This window comes from Diplotaxodon limnothrissa, linkage group LG20 (assembly GCF_057381915.1).
Source record: "Diplotaxodon limnothrissa isolate DT_005_m linkage group LG20, D_limnothrissa_male_GT1.1, whole genome shotgun sequence".
Taxonomy (NCBI): Eukaryota; Metazoa; Chordata; class Actinopteri; order Cichliformes; family Cichlidae; genus Diplotaxodon; species Diplotaxodon limnothrissa.
This window is the reverse complement of record NC_140615.1, coordinates 23671043-23689780: the sequence shown is the minus strand read 5'-3', so window position 1 is coordinate 23689780 and position 18738 is coordinate 23671043. Positions and strand designations below refer to the sequence as shown.

The following is an 18738-nucleotide window of genomic DNA, read 5'->3' as shown; positions in this document are numbered from 1 at the left end:
AGTAGAGAGAACGCTAATATCAGCACAACATTGGCAAACAGAATACATTTACAGCAGTGTAAGCTGGGCCTGTTTTGTGCCTGTGCAGCTTGTCCAGCTCTGCTTTACTCCGTCCTCTCATTAAAATGCTGCTCTGTTCCTCCTCGGCCTATCCAGAGAACAGCCACAGTGGCCTCCCTGGTTTAAAAGCACTCTGAATTCAGGCTGGGTGCTCAGGGGCACGGATCACTCATTCTGACCCTCTAAAGGACAGCTACCTAACAGCACTAAGACTCAGTTTGTCCTCCTAAACTGGCTGCCATGAGACCACTCAGACCTCAAAAGAAAAGTGCAAATGAAACGATGACAGAACATTAAAAAAAAATGTTTCTTTCAAATTAACAAACAAATCTAAGCCCAAAAAAAAAAAAAGAAATCAATCAATCCATTCCCAGTCCTTTAGCTTCGGATGCAGGAAGCCATTACTGGATTTTTCCGCAGGGTTTGGTCCCTCGCTGCAGCATGAGCCCTTTGCATTTATTAAAAGGCAGAAAAAGGGGGGTTGGGGGTCACGAAAACATCATGAATTTAGATTACATGAATGCAGCTCAGAAGTAGAAAAGGTTTGCCTAACCTTGGTGCAACTTTTAGATCTGACCAACTCTTTCTAAAAAACAAAAAAAAAAACAAAAAACAAAAAAAACCAAACAAACAAAAAAGTCTTTCTCCTTATAAATCCTCAGCCACCTCCACTGATTTGAAACTCAAAGTAAATTTGTTCTCCCTCAGCTGACCGCATAAAAGTCAGATCCAGACGCCCTTGCCAGAAGACCGTCAGTCTCAGTCGCTTTGAATACAAACGAACTTGCCGACTGTGTCACAGCGTAGAAGTCTAACACAGAGAAAAAGAGACATTTCATTTCAACAGGCTTTACTTGTCAGCACCAACGAGCGGTGGAGAACAGCATGATTGCGCAGCGCTTGTTTCATCGGGACATTTGCTCCACGAGTCGATAAAAAGCATCTAATTGGTTTCAGAAAAAGGCTCGTCTCTGCAACGCTGCTTGAACACAATACATTCACTGCTGTTATTGATCTGCTTCTAGAGCGTGCCTGCAGGGGAGACACACATCACAGTTGGCCGAGTGGCAGAGTAAACACTGTTTAATTAGTGATCTCGCTGCTACATAAGCATACTTGGAAAAATAAATAGTATGTCTAACAACCTAACTCAGAGAAGGACCATTTTCTTACCATTGTTTAAAATTTGATGATGAAGTGTGAACATTTCAATTAAAATACTGGCATCTTGCCCGTCTTTTAGCAGCTCATAGGAAATGCATAAGAGTAACATCATGACTCTGCATCTATTTCTGAGTCTGAAGTGTTTTTAGATTGTTGTTTTGAAAGTCGAACACAGAAGGTGATCCGTCTCTTGAAGATAAAAGTGGATTGGCTGACAGGCATATCTGTACACAGTACTGGCAACTCAGCCAAGAACGAAATATGGCTCGTTTCTGCTCTATTCACTAATGCATAGATTAAACGCAATTATAAAAGTTTAGCAAAGCAAAGGTGACTCAGAGGGTAATTCTAATTTCCAATTGAGACTAAATTGTGATTCATAAAAAAAAAAAAAAAAGGTCAACATTTGCTGTGGGAGGGACACGTTGTTTTGTTCAGAGGTAACAGCTTTTTCTCTAAACCCTGCAGCGACTTTAGGAAGCCAGGTGGTTAGTAAGCCATGTTTAAAGATAGAAATGTTGCCAGCTTGCCGCTTTGGAATAAAAAGACGACTCAAGCCTGAGAAAAAGGAGTGTGAAAGCCTAAAAGACAGTAGGAAGATTAAACCCCGAGAGAAACTTCAGAGGCTTCAACACGTACTTAAACATGGGTGTGGATCACGCTTTCTCCAAGCGGAGAGGCTGATAAGTGGATGAATTCTCTATTCTCGGGTTATGTAAAGTAGAGTAAAAGGTTGTTTATGGGAGAATCAGAGTGCACTGAAATTAGACAGATATAGTTTGATAGCAACCACACATTTTATTTATTAAACAACTGAAGCTTAATAAACCAAAGAAACATTATATTTATAATATTTAAGTCTAATTAACAAGCCTTACATGCAGAGGTAAAGAAATAAATATACAGATACTGACAATCAGTGATGACCTTTATCTGGCGTCAGACCAGACAGTGATCTTCTAGTTTTCTATTGTCTAATTCTGGTCAGGTTGTGTTAATCATTGCTTCAGTTTGCGGTCTTTAGCTGACAGTAGTGGCACCTTGTGTGGTCTTCTGCAGTTCAGAGATGCTCTTCTGCATACATTGGTTGTAACAAGTGGTTACTGGAGTTACTTCCAAGTTGCCTTCCAGTGAGCTCGAGGCATGAACAAGACATTTTCACCCAGAGATGTGGATATTTTCACATTATCAGATCATTCTTTGTAAAACCCTAGAAATCATTTTGTAGGAAAATCCTCAGTCCAGGCTGTCTGACACCAACAGCCATTTAAATCACTGTTCTTTTCCATCCTGACGCTCCATTCAAACTTCAGAAGGTCATCCTGACAGTGTCTGCATGCCTAAATGCATCGCGTTACTACAAACCCAATTAGATTGAACACCAGATTAGTATACATCATTAGCATACCAAATGAAGTTGCCTATATATCGTCTTTATTATATCCAGTTTTGCAAAGCTCAAGGTTAATGATTTAGAATTTAAAGTTCAAGTTTATTTATAAAAATTGTTTAAAAGGTTTGATAATCTCAAAGAAAAAAAAAAGTGTGAAAAGAAAGAAATATATTCATTAATTTTTGTCCCATCACTTCATGTTTGTTTTTTTTGTTTTTTGTTTTTTTAAATTGTAGTAAATGTTTCCCTCAGAGAGATCGATGTTTTGTTTTGTAGTTTTTGAACTTTAAATGTCTGTACTGGTTTTAATATTGCTGCTATATCACATAATCTCAGGGTCTTATAAGTTGAAACGTGTACGTCTGTTTACATCTGCTGTCATGTGTTGTGGAGCTTACAAACAGAGGTGTATATCTTCTGATTCGCACAAGGAAACAGCTGTTATGCTTACGTACAATACGCTGAGTGTCTAAGAGACCATATTCTTTGGAGTCTTTGTCAGCTTCTCATAGTCGCACTCATCTGAGGCACAGTTCATTCAAATTCAAATTAAAAGTGCCCGAGACCCTTTCTTTCAGCCGAAATGAAAAGTTTAATTTGCACCCAACACAGTGATTTATGAATTATTTTTGTAGTCGCTAAGAGAACTTGTTCTGTTTTGTTGTTGCTGCTGTGTTCCTGTTTATACGCAGCACTCTGGATCTGGCTTCATTTACTTTGTGGTAAGTAGTAAGTCCACATGGAGGGAATCTTGAGTACATTTATAACTCATGTGTGAATCTACAGTAGTGTTTGAAAAACATAAAAACCTTCACTGTAACAAATAAAACACACTGTGGACAACAGATTTTCATAAGTCTGATAGAAATGTGAGTTCTTATCTTGACAAATAGGATGCTTATCTCTCAACTTTCCCACCGGTTCAGACTGCCAGCTGTGCCCCTTCATCAGACTTCAGGACTGAGAAAAGCAACTGAGCCAACTCAGAGAGGCATCGCACACTTTGGGCTCTATAAACTTGTCAGATTGGCAATAGCACCCCATTACTCATCAAGATTCTTCTCCCTTCTGGTCGGGCATCAGCTGCTTTGTTGGCAGCCGGCTCTCTGACTGTTAACGAGAAGCCACGACAATCGCCTCCCAGGCCAGAGACAAACCGTCTGAGAGTGTGAGGATCCAGGACAGCCTTGATTCAACACTAAACCAGAGGTAACAGTATCAAACAAACTATCTGACAGGAGCTGAGCTCAGACTGCATCGGCTAAGTTGAAAGGTGGAGTCACCAGAACAGATGGAAAAGTTGAAACACTGAGTTAAGCCAAGCACTAAATAATGCAAATACCTATGATGCAAATATGATACTTTAGAGTACAGGGAAAAGGTAAAAAAAAGTCTTCAAAGACTTAAAAACTGAAAATAAACGGCTAAACAGGCGAGAGAATTAAATATGAACCAAAGACAGTAATGAAAATGAAGTAAGTGAGGCACTCACCATGTAGTGAAGGTCGTCGAATCCATTCAGGAGTAGTTTGCTCTCGTACTGCGGCAGACCCACATGCTCCAGCCAGTCTCCCACGGGCTGGTCCAGCAGTCGGCCTGCAGCACCTGCTGACAGGGGAAAGCGCTTCAGGAGTGAGAAACCTTTCAGCCGGTAGCAGCGGCACTCCGAGGACGAGACGTGGCATTGCCACATCATTCTCGGCCAGCAGAGCCGAGCGCACCAGCAGCAGGAACGTGAGGGAGACAGTGTCCTCTGTGAACAAGGCGTCAGCTCCCGCAGGACAGCGGGGGCTGAACAACAGTCACTCGAAATAGATTAAACTACCCCCGAGTCGGGGGTGAAGGTAAGATAAAAGGGATAAATCCACAAAAAAATGGATAATATCTAAAAAATAAAGAATATATTTTTGCTATGATAGTGAGCCAGGAGAATGCTGAAATACATTTCTGTTTAGCACACAGCGCGGTGCCTCACCTAACTCACAAATATGACTAAATATTTCATATCTGATTATGAAAAAAAGTCAGAGTGTCCCATTTCAGGAGGTACCTTTTTCTGCCCAAAAATAAAAAAAATAAATAAAAATTAGGGCTGTTTTAATTACACTTTAACTTTACAATAACACTCAGGTTGGAGCGTATAACTTTAGTTTAAGTTCTTCCAGGGTAGTACATTTGTTGCAGCCAAGTGTAAGTGATCCAGACTTGTAGCCAAGACAGGTATTTGGTAAATAATTGGATCCCAGACTCACATATCCCACCTGTTTAACATATAATCCCCCACGGACAATCCAAACAGGAATCTACCTGGGATGTGCCACTGTCCACATCGGAAGCAGCAGGACAAGAAAAAAAACGCAGAGGGACTAAAGGAAACCTGTGACATGACTGCAATGAACGGAGATTGATAACAGAGCAACACTATAGTGACAGCTGTCAGCAGTCTAACCTATACAAAGACAGATTGGTGCCTCTCCTCCAGTGAACATGTTACTGGAATTCTTTAACTCTCTTTCAAAGCAAATACACACTCCACACTAGAAACCAATCACTGCACAGGTAGTTACCTCCCAATATATTAACTACCCCTCAAACACAGAGGCTAACAGAGTCAATCGTTTTCTACCTTGTGAAATCTGGCAGCTTAGAAAAGTAAACAGCGTTAAATTCGAAAACATAACATTTCTTTATAAAACACAGATTTGAAAGTTTCCCTTTCTGCTTGTCGGCTGTCTTATCATTTAAACCTGCTGCATAAACAGTCACGTTCTAGATGAGGGTCCCATGTCAAAAGTTCCGTTCAGACATCTCATAAGCTTGAAAATTTGTCAAGGAGAAAAAAGAAAAAAAAAAAAAAAAAAAAAAAAAAATCCAGTCAAGAATCCGATCAGCTCCTTCAAAAAGCACTTTCAGTGATAGCTCACTCCCAGGATTAACTCCTCTGCAGACAAGAGAGCGCTAAGATTATCTGAGAGATGCGGTCCGGCAACAGACGAGGTCTAAAAGAAACATTTTTTTAGCTGCTCCTAGCTAAAGAGCAGATAACCTAGTCCTGCAGAAGTTACATCCTCCTATTGTCCTGACTGATCACAATTCTGCTGCCTGCAATTCCTCTCTCCTCCCTTCCTCTCTCTCTCTCTCTCTCTCTCTCTACCCCCCCTTCAATGCATACACTTCCCCACTCCCTCTCTCTCCCTCTGTAACACTGCAGGTGGCTGCTCTTTATCAGAGCTAGCTACCATTTCAGCTACAACCCCCCTCCCACCCACCCCTAATTTGCTCTCAAGTTCCTGCAGCATCTATACCTCAGTCTAGGGCTGAACGATTATGGAAAATAATCTAATTGCGATTTTTTGCCCCAATATTGCGATTGCGATGCGATTATTTTTTAAGGTCTTTGTCTTCTGTATTATTAAACAAAGACAAGCAATACATCATATAGTATGGCCAATACTATATTACATTAATTTTAAACTGTTCTTTCCTGGAAGACAGACCTCTGTTATGATGACATGAGGTGATGCATGAATTGATGACTGACATTTTTATTTAACTTCTTCAATCACAACAGTATATTTGAACATACACAATAGTTTATTTTTAGCTTACAAACATCTGAGCATAAAGTGCTGACAAGGAACCCTGGTGTAAACATTAAAATGAAAGTCAGTACAATGTGCAGATTGCAGAAATATACATAAAAAAAATCAGTGGCTTTACCACACTCAGTTTTTCGACATCTGTGAACTACTAGACAGTCATTCAATTAAAAAATAATATTAAATAAATAAAACTAATAAATAAAAAATACACACATCTTACTGATCTCTGCAGTCAGTAACATTACACATAAAGTGCAAACATAATAGCAATTGTATAAACACACACACAAACACGCCTTTAAAGTTTAAAGGCGTGAAATTGGACGGTCTAGCCTTCTGATTAGCTAATCAGAAGGCTAGTTCTGATTAGCGTCACCGCTGTCTCGGTGGAGTTTAATAAACTCGGCCGTCTGCTTCTTGCTATCTAAAATATAACCAGACACTGGTGTAAATTCTCGACTGTCTCATACTTCTGTTTAATAAGTTTTCTGTTTGACGTTTAGTCAGCTGTGTGAAAACCAAGGAGGAACCCACCCGGGGGATTAATAAAGTTTTATTTTATCTAATCTAATAACTTTAATCTCAGCCAAACCGATTTACTCACGAACAAACAAAACACTGAAAAAAGCCCAACAATAACATTTTTAGGTTGTCTAAGTGACTTATATATTACGTTTAACCCGAGCAGCGAAACTCCGCGGTGATCTGAAAATGATGTGCCGGGAGTTGTGCCGTTCTCGGCCGCATCAGTAATCCTCGAGCTCCCGGCTAGCTGTCGAGCTGGTGGGTAGCAGACGCCTCTGAAAACGTCGAAGCACTTTTGCAAATATGGGATATCTTGATAAACCGAGCAGATATTTGATGTTTACACAACTACTTTCTCGCCTGAAAATATGTTAAAAGTTTATTTTGTGACCCAGAAAGATTAGTATGAGTAATTTTAAAACTTAGTAGCGGCCGCCATTGCTGGAAACTGGAGTTTGGCTGGGCCGCGCTATGAATTCTGGGATATGGTAGTAATTTGGACAGCCTTATAATCGCAGTCTTTGCGGTTAGAAAATTGCACTTGATCATGTCGCGATATTATCGCAAATGCGATATATCGTTCAGCCCTACCTCAGTCCATTGTTTTTACACATTCTCTTTCTAAAGGTAAATCAGTGAAGATACAGACTGGAGGCACAGAGCCAATCAACTCGGCACGTCACCGCCGAGCACCGGACCAAATGAAGGAGTAGAGGGAGGGAAAAAAGTGATGCGGTTTATCACATCAAACAGAGAGCCTCCTCTTGACCGAGTCCCCCGATGGTCTGCTCCACTGAGCTGGAGCTGTGAGCGTGGTAGCTACAAGGTTAAGGCTCACACACGCATGGAAGTGGAATCAGACTCATGGAAACTTCACACCAAGTGCCTGTGATGGGATGCTAACTACTTTACTGCAGCAGTGTCAGCTTTCTACAAAGTCTGCTTCCTCCAAAGCACAATGAGCTCACCCCCTGACATACGTACAGAAGTGGTTAATATTTAAACAGCTCAATCCAGCGCAGGGCACAGCAAACCACAGGGCTAGAATAAGACGATGGAGTTTGGCGAAGGAAAAGAGGATGTGCTGCTTTGTTTAAATATATTAAAAAGATTGCTCAGGCACGGCGGTGACTGACAGTGGATGTTGAAGAATGTCAACAGGGAGAGCTGAAGGGAAAGATTTGATTGCTTGGGTTGCTGCTACAATCCTTGGACGCCATCCATCAAACCTTAATGACAGGCTTTGAAAAGCAGAATAACAGCAGAGCAGGTTACAGTCCTTACACTGCTTGTAATACAGGTTCTCTCTCAGGCACTTTGGTTTTAAAAATAAAGATCCTGGTACGTTATGATGCAGATTTAGTACTTGGCTCATGTCAGACACCACAGCTTGAATTACTGCCTCAGAAAAACAGAGACGCAAAACAAACCAAGGGGTCAAATCTCAGTGGAGGATGACACACGCCTTCTAAAAGAAACGTTTTAGACTCTTTTCTTTGTCATTTGTTCTATAAAAAACAAACCTGTAATTTCTAAAATAGTATTTTTGTACCCAAACCTCCATTTGTAACTAAAATGGCCTGTATTTGTATAGCGTCCCTAAGGACCCCAAAGCGCTTTACATATCCAGTCATCCACCCATTCACGCACACATTGGGACTAATAAAGGTTATCTTATTCACACACTGGTGATGGCAAGCTACATTGTAGCCACAGCCACCCTGGGGCGCACTGACAGAGGCGAGGCTGCCGGACACTGGCGCCACCGGACCTCTGACCACCACCAGTAGGCATTGGGTGAAGTGTCTTGCCCAAGGACACAATGACCAAGACTGTCCAAGCCAGGGCTCGAACCAGCAACCTTCCAATTACAAGGCGACCTCCCAACTCTTGAGCCACGATCGCCCGCTAATCTGTATTTAGAGCTCTCCTCTCTACTATCACTGCCATGCACTTGTTTAATATATTTTTAAGGTTCAGGGTGAGGATCTAATAAATATAACTATAGTATAAATCAAATTCCAAGCACTCAAAGCCCACTATTTGGCAATAAAGGCAGCCGTTTCATTAACATCCACACCCACAAAAAGATAAATAATGAATTAATACAAGGTGCTTTTGCTCACATTTATTAAACAGATGAGTAGCTAATGGAAAACTACTCATTTCTTCCTGTTTTCCTTCAGGTTTCCTTGACAAGTGTCAAATTCACAAATAAATTAAGTCATTTTAACTTGCTTGAAAAAGCAACAATATTAGTATTCATACTCTACCTGGTGTAGCGTATTGCTGATCTCTGGAAAAATCAATGCCTGCACCAATCATAGTCATCATCTTCTCGATCTGAAGACAGGAACAGAGGGGGGAGAAAACAAAATGTAAGGGCTTGGAAGAGTGATCAGAGTTTGGCCACCACCTTTCACCAGCAAAAATACAGAGAAAAGCCCCTAAAGCAATAATACACTGTCCCTGTGAGAGCAAATGATGAGTACGTCAGCAAGAAGAAAATTAGGTTGCAGTGATTTTGCAAAGACATGTTAAAGGACAGCTTGAGGACCGAGACGGTTGAGTGCCTTTATATCCTATTTATGGTCACATTAAAACAATCATTGCTATTGTCCCACATTAAATGAGTAACCAGGGCTTGACTGCACGTAGGGGACAACAGGCACAAAAATGCTGCTTTATACTGGCATGCCGGTCTTACCGTCTGACTCTAATAAGGTCAAAAACAAAAGGATAATTGTAATAAACAAGTTAAAAGAGAACGTGCACAAGTCTGGAAAAATAATACAGAACAAAGTCTGGTAGTTTAAGCTTCCCATGTACTTATAAAGCTCTCAGTGAAGAGAGTTTTGGAGCAGGTTTAACTGTGTCTTGATGCTTAAACCAATGCTTGTAACAAATGTTTCAAGACGACTGAAGCGTCGTAGACAAAACACAAAAAGGGTTCGAAACCCAGCAAGACTGAGAGTGAGAAGCTACAGCTGAAACGATGCCCAGAAACCTGACGTTTCTTGCAGTAATTTCATGCATCATGACATAATGCATGTGAACATCACCAGTAGTTGGTTTCCAATCACAGTAAGTCACGCACATACACACATCACATGCACATGCCGCTCATGGACTTGTAAAAACACAATACTGTCATTTCATAGAAATGTATTCATAAGCGAAGCAGCAGTGGGACATGAAACTGCAATATTACATCTGCCACAGCACAGAATCGTGGTTCCCTTTAAAGTGGCCCACAGCTGAATATGCATGGACACTGGGAGTGAATTCAATGCAAACGGAGAGACTGACTGTGCTGCTGTCACACCTGTCAGGTACTCTGACTACTTTGAGTATGAGGCCATGTTGTATAAACTAGAGTGAACAGATAAAACTACAGCTGGAGAAGTTTTATCCGAATTTGAATGTCCTCGCTCCTTAAAAAGCCCCCAGACATATTTGATGACCCCATTAGCATAATTATATATGAGATAATAAAGCGACACTGGAAAACCAAAGTAGCAGTTTTTTTTCATCATCGATCAGCAGGTGGATGTTCAGCAGTGAAATAGTGCATAATTAGAAGATTAATGTCAGAAGGGCAGAGAAAGATATTAACGTTGAACAATGATGCATCTATTTTAGTATGCTGCTGCCAGACTGGTAACCCAGTCACAAACTGAAGCTTCTGGACTTAGAAAAAGAAATGAATAATCTGAGTTAAGGTTATTCCAAAAGGGTTCCTAAAGCCTCAAAGGATCCCATCTACCTCTACAAAGAATGCCCCAGTAGAGGACAGAGCCAAAACCCAAAAGGACCAGAAGATTGACATCTTACGCTGTCGGAGGAATTAGATCTTCTTTGTTTTGGGGAGTCAGAAGTCGCCGGTGTCTGCTGAGAGAGAATTCATCGTTTTGTTTCGCCTTCTTCCCATTCAAAGTGTGTATCCACACTGTGCCAACTATCCTCTGGCAGTGTTATTATAATCATCCTGTTTCACACAAAAAACACTCTTGACAGGAGATTTTAAAAATTCTAAATTGAAAGAAACACCATTCCAGATGGAAAAGCGTACACGTTTAGTGCATAACAAATGTATCTGTTATGACTGGATCTATGAATAATCAGTGTAGTCATAGGAAGTGAAGAAATATAAACACAAAAGCTCAGGATCACACACTCAGCCTCAGTGTAAAGTACAATTCCTTCCTCATGTCCACATTCTCAACATTCATGTTCACCATCAGTCCTCAATACGGCAGAGGGAAAATGCCAAAGTTTTGGCGAGAAGAGGTGTGAGACAACGGACGGTTAGAGAATGGCATTATTTTTGATATCCATCTGCCCAGTGTGAAGTCACCATACTCTTGATTAGAGTCCTGCATATTGGGCAGATGGTAGATTAGTCACACGAGCTCAACAAATAACTGCCGTCCACATGTTCATTCTATGTCGTTAAACAGGAAAGCTGACGGTGGAGTGGGAACACAACTTCTAGCTGAGCAAAGAGCAAACATGAGTGATCAAAAGTAGTTGCCTCCTCTTTACACGAGAGTCTCTGGATGCATGTCACACATACTGAAAGCATGTGAGACATTGTGTGCTCAGACTTTTCTACGGTGATGGTTCAGTTAGTATGAAGCATTTTAGGAAAGAAGGATGATGCTGGGGAGAGATGCCCCCCCCCCAAAAAAAATAAGAATAGCTCTAACATGAACAGCATGTAGTTGCTGTTGCTTCTTGGATTCCTTAGATTTTCTTCTAGTGGTGAAATAAAAGAGAAAAACACAAACCAACTACATCTTCATTAGAGTTTCTGTTCACCTAGGGATGGCTGCTTATTTTCCTTAAGTTATGATATCAAACTGATCTTGACAGGTTTATGTTGCTCTCATAATAAACTAAATTATTAGGCCTCGGCAGGACAAAAGCAATTAGAAAGCCCCTGATGAGCGCTGGCCTCGACTGGGGGTCTAATCTGTAAAATCACACACATGCATAAGCAGTAGCAGCACCTGAGTTAATGAAGACAAGGCAGTGCTCTTTGCCTCATTAAAGTGGCCAAGGTCTGTACTCGAGGGAGGATAATGCTCCCATCAATCGCATCTTTGACACACAGTTCAGCTGCCCAAGTTTTTTACGCCACCATTCAGGAGATAAGACAGGCCATTGTACTTTTAAACACTGAAGGAGAATTTAAAATATACTCACTACTGTGGATAAACAAAATAAACTGGATGCATTTAAAATGTCACTTAAGATAAAGCACAGACGTTTTTTTCCTATTTAAAGAAATGTACACACATGAACGTACACACAAATCACAACAAAAAAAGCACATCGATGTTCAGTCCTGCTGTATTGGCCTCACTTATCCAGCATAATGGAAAAGGGAATGTTAGCTGGTCCAATGAGAGTTCAAGGCAGCTATCCAGAAAGGTAGGTGTGTTGGAGCTGGGTAAATATATCCTTATCAGAGGATGCCAGCCAGTGATTTCCTCAAAGTAAATCACATTCACAGCAAGAAGAGGCTTCTGAATTTCATGGTCAGGAACTAGGATGCTCAGTGTCATGAGAATTAATAGAGGAGAGGAGAGATGGGTGTGTTTTTGTGCTGCAGGATTCAATCAATGCAGAGAACTGAAATGGAGAGGCATCCATTGTTAGAGAGCCTCACTGTGAGCACAGGGGTACAATGAGAGGGGTCAGAAGTCACCCAGGAGGTGGAGGTCAACAGCTGAAGAGCCAGCAGTGTTGCGAAATGGTCAGGGTGAGATTAAAGGCGCATGAAGCCATTTATCATGCTCCTCACAGTAGGCCTGCTGCCCTGAGGTGACTTAGCAGAATAACGGGTCCGCTGTCCTACCGGGATGTGAAAACACAAACTGTCTTTTCATTAACAGCCTTGAACAATGCCCAACTAAAGCCGAGAGAAAGGGTGGCGGCAGAGCTAAAGGACGCCTGGCAGTGTGTAGAGGGTGAAACAAAAGGCTGCAGCAGAGATCGTGTGCCCAGACCACCAGCCTCAAATTGGCAAGCTGGCACCAAAACAAGGGTTGGACGAAAACTACGGACTAGTGAAAAGCATCAAGGGGAACACAAACACAACCCTGTTTGTAGCAGGTGCCAAGACCTCAATGCCACAGTGGGACAAAACACTGTCAGCAGCCCCATGAACATCCTCCTGAAATAGCCCAATGTCATGCTTATGTTTTTATGAACAACGTCCCCTCTGGGAAACCTTGACCACTCATTCCGCATTACACATAAATATTCCCAGTTAAACTTAAAACAGGAAGGGCATTCCTTTGCAAATAATTATAAGAGTTATACCAAGCAGTGGCTGCATGCGTCAGCCCCCCGTGGCTCTCCTGTGTTCTCCCCCTGGTGGGGATCAGAGAATAGATTTACCTCGCTGGCTGCACTGGAGCTCTGACACACACCCACAGTTTGGTTTGATCTCAGCCAGTCAAACACATGAAACTGCTTAGCAAACAATGAGGACACAAAACCAACGCATAGCCAAACCCTTAATGATCCCATGAACATGGATTAAAAAGAAAAAGAGAGCAAAGAAAATGATGCATGGCTTAAAAACATCAGAGAGGACAAGGTTTTTGAAGAAAGGGCAGGATAATCTGGGTGTGCGCCTCACTTTGTCTCCCTTTTATTTCTTTATCAATAAAGCAACCAGCTTCAATCAGTGAATACCAATCGGAAAGGCTTTAAAAGAAATATAATATCCACAGAAATGCTAAAAAGCATTCATTATTTTCTCATTCTGTTCAGTCATAGCATGTAGACAAGATTAATGAGCCTCTAGCAGAGCTGCTGCCTGTAAGGGAATCAATACTCACAAAAGCTGGTTTCATAGTGGCTATTGGATCTGTGAGGTGCGAATCGAAAACGAAGTTAAAAAGTGAAGTGTGGAAGTGGATAGCGGCCCTCTCCTGTCTCTGTCTAAAGCTCGCCGTCTCCTTATCTCTCCTTCCATCTGTGGAGCTCAGAGTGCTGGCTCACACAATGTGCCCCCCTGGATTGTCATCTTCAGTCTGATTGCAAGGACCAACACCAACCCACATTAGCATGCGCTTTACACACATGCACACACACTGAGAGCGCCTTAAAAGGAGAGATGCATAGGCCAAGACCTCATGCAAGTCAAATCTCCTTGTCTTGAAACCCGAGGCAGTGCATCCAAGGGTTTGTCTTGTTGAGAAAGAGGGGTGATGACTAGGAACGATACTGAAAGGAAGGGGAAGAGGGTGTGAGAACCAGAATATTTTACAAACCAGATTAAAAAGGAAGAAAAAAAAGAAGAAGATGTTTTTAGAAGAGGTGTGTCCATGCACTTGGGGGTGGGTTTGGTAATGTCCAGGGACCCCAAATGCTGTCACGCAGCTCTGTAGAGTGCTCCAGAGCAGCCAGTCGTGACCGGCAAGATGGCTGCCACAGCACATCAGAGAAAGCAAGAGTAAGCAAACACTGCCGATGGAGAGACAAGGGCTGAAGAGAATGCAGCGAGAGAGAGAAAGTGAAAAGAAAAGGGAGTTTTCAATTTTCAGGGGGCACTCCCAACATCAGTAAGAAAGTGTAGGCAAGGATACGCCCAATGAAACTTTTACTGCATTTCCCACACACTCCTCTCATTTGCTATGCACTTTAAATTTCTATTTCGAGCAGACGCAGGCTTATTCCCTGAAAGGAAAAAGAGAGAGAGAGGAAAAAAAATGAGCTCTTGCGCTTTGGTTTGAGCAGAGAACTCACCGCCATCTAAATCACTATTCATGTGAAAAGAAAAAAAGCGTTCCGAGTTCATTAACTTTAAGTAAGGCTCAAAAATTGGAATTTTTCAAAGGCTTTTAGAAGCTTACCAGCCAACCAAGGCCTCTAATAAACATCTAGTCACGATCAACCGAATTGAAAATTCCTATGCGATTCAGCATGCTTTCAAAAAGTACTAAAACATGGTGTTATTGTTATGGAAAACTGTGCAAGCAGGGTAGTGGTTAACTCTACAAAGCATCATTTGTTTTCATTTTTTTTTTGGTTTTTGGGGCTTGTATTTTAAATTTTAACTTTCTACATCGAAGTACATGTGCTGACAAGGAACCTGTGCATGTGTGAGCTCCATCAGAGGCTGATATTAGCAATATTAGGGAGTACGAACACATTTTATTCCGTAGCACCACTGATAGCAAAAGAGAAAGAAAAATATATATCTATATTTTTAAGGTCCACCGTCTAGGTAGTAGAGCCCTAAAGCAATTTTATTACGTGTCTGGCTGTATGACTGGAGAGTAAATAAAATTTATTCCCAAGAGAAGAATGAAATTAACAGAGGGCAGCTCTCTGCCAGCAGCCAACTAAATTATTTTTTAAAAAGCTTCCAGACATTCAGATGAACTCAAAGCTGCCCAGTTCCCTTGGTAAAATACACTTACATGGCGCATACAGGAAATGGGGGCACTGCTTCAAGTTCATCTCCTTTTAGCAGACCAGAGCTATTTTTTCAGTTTGGAACCAATATCACCATCTATTCTCCTGCCAAAGAAATGCAGTTTGTTTTGGCTCCTCCTCTTAGGCCACGTTTAGTCTGTTTACCGTACTTCATCTTTCTCTAAGCACCGGGGAGAATACAACAGGACTCGGGAGCTCCAGGATTATTGTGAGCTGCTGAGGATATCTAGGAAGAGCAGAAAGCTCCAATAGCCAAGTAATGTCACAGCTGGCTTAATCCTGTCACTCTCTCACGGGCCACATCCCTCAGGTGCAGTCTGAGGTGGTGAGGTGTTCATTAAACTAGATAATTAGAATGAACAGTGCCCTGCCAGTGACCAGACTTTAAAGGGAAATAAAAGATCCAAGCACATACTTGATTGAGCTCATTACCCACTACGCCACATTCTGGAAAAGGAAGACAATGTGCAAAACCTCTGGATGTCTGACTTTTAGTCATCATTACACTTTTGGCTATGGCACATTTCCATTAGTATTTGTCATAGTTTGTGACTGAATTACAAAAATACCACTAGATCCAAATGGTAATGCTACGTTACGACAGGTATAAATTGGTGGTGCATATATGTCGGCCAATCAGCAACCAGAAATTGCAAGAACTGGGCAGCCAGGCAGGTATGATACAATCAGAGACAATAATGCACAGTTTGCCCACCAGAGGGCATTGACATGTTGATTTTAAAACTAAAACAGTTAGTACATTTGATAAGGGACCCTTTTGGTGAATGTTTATGGAATCATCTTATGTAAAAACAAACAAAGAAACAAACCAGTCCCTATAGGCCCCTATATATTGCTAACCAGTCTTTTTTAAATAAATCATAATCCTTTTAAATTGAACTTTAGTGGTTAGTTACCATTTAACTGGTTTAAACTATTAAAAGTTAGTGATGCTGGGACTGGTGTGACCCAATTACAAGATATTATGTAGCAGATGTGGTTTCTGAGGTTTTGGAACCACACCAATTTTAGAAAACACCCACATTTAGTGAGATTGACAAGCTGAGGCTGGCACAAAAATCTAACTCAGCTGCAATCAGCTGACCATAATGCTCACAGAAATCACCTGATGGCTCAGCTGAAGGCCTTGCATCTGATTAAGATACATAAATAGCAGCCCTCTAATGTAGTCTATTAGTCGCTATACATTTGCAAGCCACTTTGCAACCCACCCCAACACCTTTTCTTCATGCCATGTCTGGCTGCGGCTGGTAAACATCTTGCTTGAATTTATGAAAGATTTTAACTGCCACATATATACACACTACCCAGACGAAACTCATATGAATTGTGTTTAATACACAAACCTGAATGCAATACTGAGTTAAAGTCACATAGTAATACACTAACAATACTTGATCAAATCAGTGCATTACCATAGTGTGGTGGTTAACACATTTGCCTAACACACGAAGGATCACCAGTTTAAGAGTAGCAGGAGGCACAAATCCTTGAGGATTGCGTCAATAATTTAAAGTCTGTGGATCCATCCACTGTGGTGACCCCTTGTGAATAAGAGAGCAGGTAAGTGTTCACTTAGTGTTCAGGATATTACAGAACAGTTCCTACTGGCTAAAGCTGAGAAAACATGGTCTAGTACACTTGAATCGAGGCGAGGCATTCACTCGGCTGCACACAGACGAATACCAAAGGTCAGTCATTTTCCACAAGTGTTTCCTTGGCAGCCTTTGACAAAACTATAAACTAAAGTAATGCCTGCAAATGCTGAAATAGCTCAAGAACAAACCCTCTTTGGAGTGCTCCCATACATAAAAGCTCAACAGCAAGGTTATCCCAGAATGAGTCATATTACCATAGTGGAAGGCAGCTGTGATCTTTCTCATGATAGAAAAGCCTGTTGAACTTGGATAAAGCACATGTACAAGGCCTCGAGCCGCTATCCTTCCCAAAGCAGCTAAAGATGAAAGTGTTGACAGCAGTATTTCCATATAGAGCCAATATTGTGTCTGTTCCTTCCATAAATGCACATCAAAGATGTTTTGAACTACAGTATCCCCTCTGTGGGCTGGTGCCATATTTTTTATCATGATCTAATCGTGAGCAATAAACTGCAGCAACATCAACACAACATCTGGCACTTTATGGTAGCACAACACTGCCAAATAAGTATGTATGACTTTGTCAGACAACAGTCACATACCAGCATCTAATGACGAGGACATAAATTGCACTGGTTGCAACAATGACGCATAATCCAGATTGCTTGTGTGCAGTCTCACACATGAACAGAAAAAAAAGAAAAAAAAAAGAGAGATTCTTAAAAACTTCAGAATCGCAGCACACCAAGGTGTAATTACTGTATCGGTGGCATAAGTTGGCAGCGTCTAAAAACTGACCACCTGCATGCAAACCATGGCCCGCAGTAGCCAAGACATCGACCTCAAATCTGCAATTAGCTCACTGTGGTTGTTCTGAGAGGGTCATGTAAAGGAACACTAGGCAGCAACATGAGCTCCTCACTGTGGGAAGAGAAAGCATTAGTGCTATCCGAGCCTGCGATTTGCTCAGGATGGACAGGCATCACAAATGAAACCTACAAGTCACTTCTGGACTGTGTGTAGCAGTGCAGTTATCAGTAACAGAAATGGAGCAGAACACAAACAGAACAAGGGAAAATTACTGAGAGGCTAGTGGACAGCTTATGCAAAACTTAACTGAGAAGCTTACAGAGGATTTCTTTAATTCTGCCAACAATAAGATGATTGTTTTAGGATAATGGTAAAAGAGCCAATGAGGAAACCATGCCAGCTGTATCTTGTGTGGCTGTTTAATGACTGCAATACTAAAAACCAAGGTTTATAAAACTTATACCTTCTTGGTAACTTGTGTTTCTTAAAAGAGTAAAATCTAACAAACTCTGAAAAGGAAGGGTTCTATACTGTATTTGTTTAGCTGTGTGTTTTTTCTGTGTTCTGACGGGTTGTCAGTCTCTATAGAGATTCAGGTCGGAGTTTCACGTCTTTACAACAGGAGGAGGCAAGAGCCGAAGAAACGGATCTACGGCTTCCACGTCTTCTCTGAATCTCAATTTCCAAATCTGTCTCTTGTCTTATTTTTTCCAGTCTCTCAGTTGTTTTATCCCCATCTTCTTGTCTTCTCTAATCTCTTCCCGCTGTGTCTCTACTCAGCTCTTTATCTACATCCCAGACAAAACATTAAAGCGCTGCATGCACGGGGAATATATTTAGATGTGAATATGCTCTGTGATACTAACACATAGTGGGATTGAGACAAATTTGGGGGAAAAAAAAAAAAAGTTTTAAACACAGAATTCTGAAAATATTTTTATACACTGCAGTTTTTTAACAAAAGAAATGTACTAATGCAAATATGTGCAAAGATATATTCCATCATTTACTGTTTTGCCAAAAAGTTTGTTCCAGACAAGTTTTGACCTAAATTGCATGATGAGGCATCAGGCGGGCCTTGTTAAACAAAACAAGTCAACTTTTGTAC

General features: G+C 41.2%; 1 protein-coding gene across 1 annotated transcript in view; it reads right to left on the bottom strand.

Annotated features, from left to right (window-relative positions):
• anks1aa (ankyrin repeat and sterile alpha motif domain containing 1Aa) overlaps positions 1-18738 on the bottom strand; it is a 63544-nt gene that overhangs the window by 12899 nt on the left and 31907 nt on the right. The window contains exons 15-16 of the mRNA XM_085345395.1: positions 9018-9087; positions 4110-4222 (exon numbers count right to left, since the gene is read on the bottom strand). Coding sequence (XP_085201521.1) covers positions 4110-4222; positions 9018-9087 — 183 coding nt within the window. The remainder of the gene's footprint in view (positions 1-4109; positions 4223-9017; positions 9088-18738) is intronic.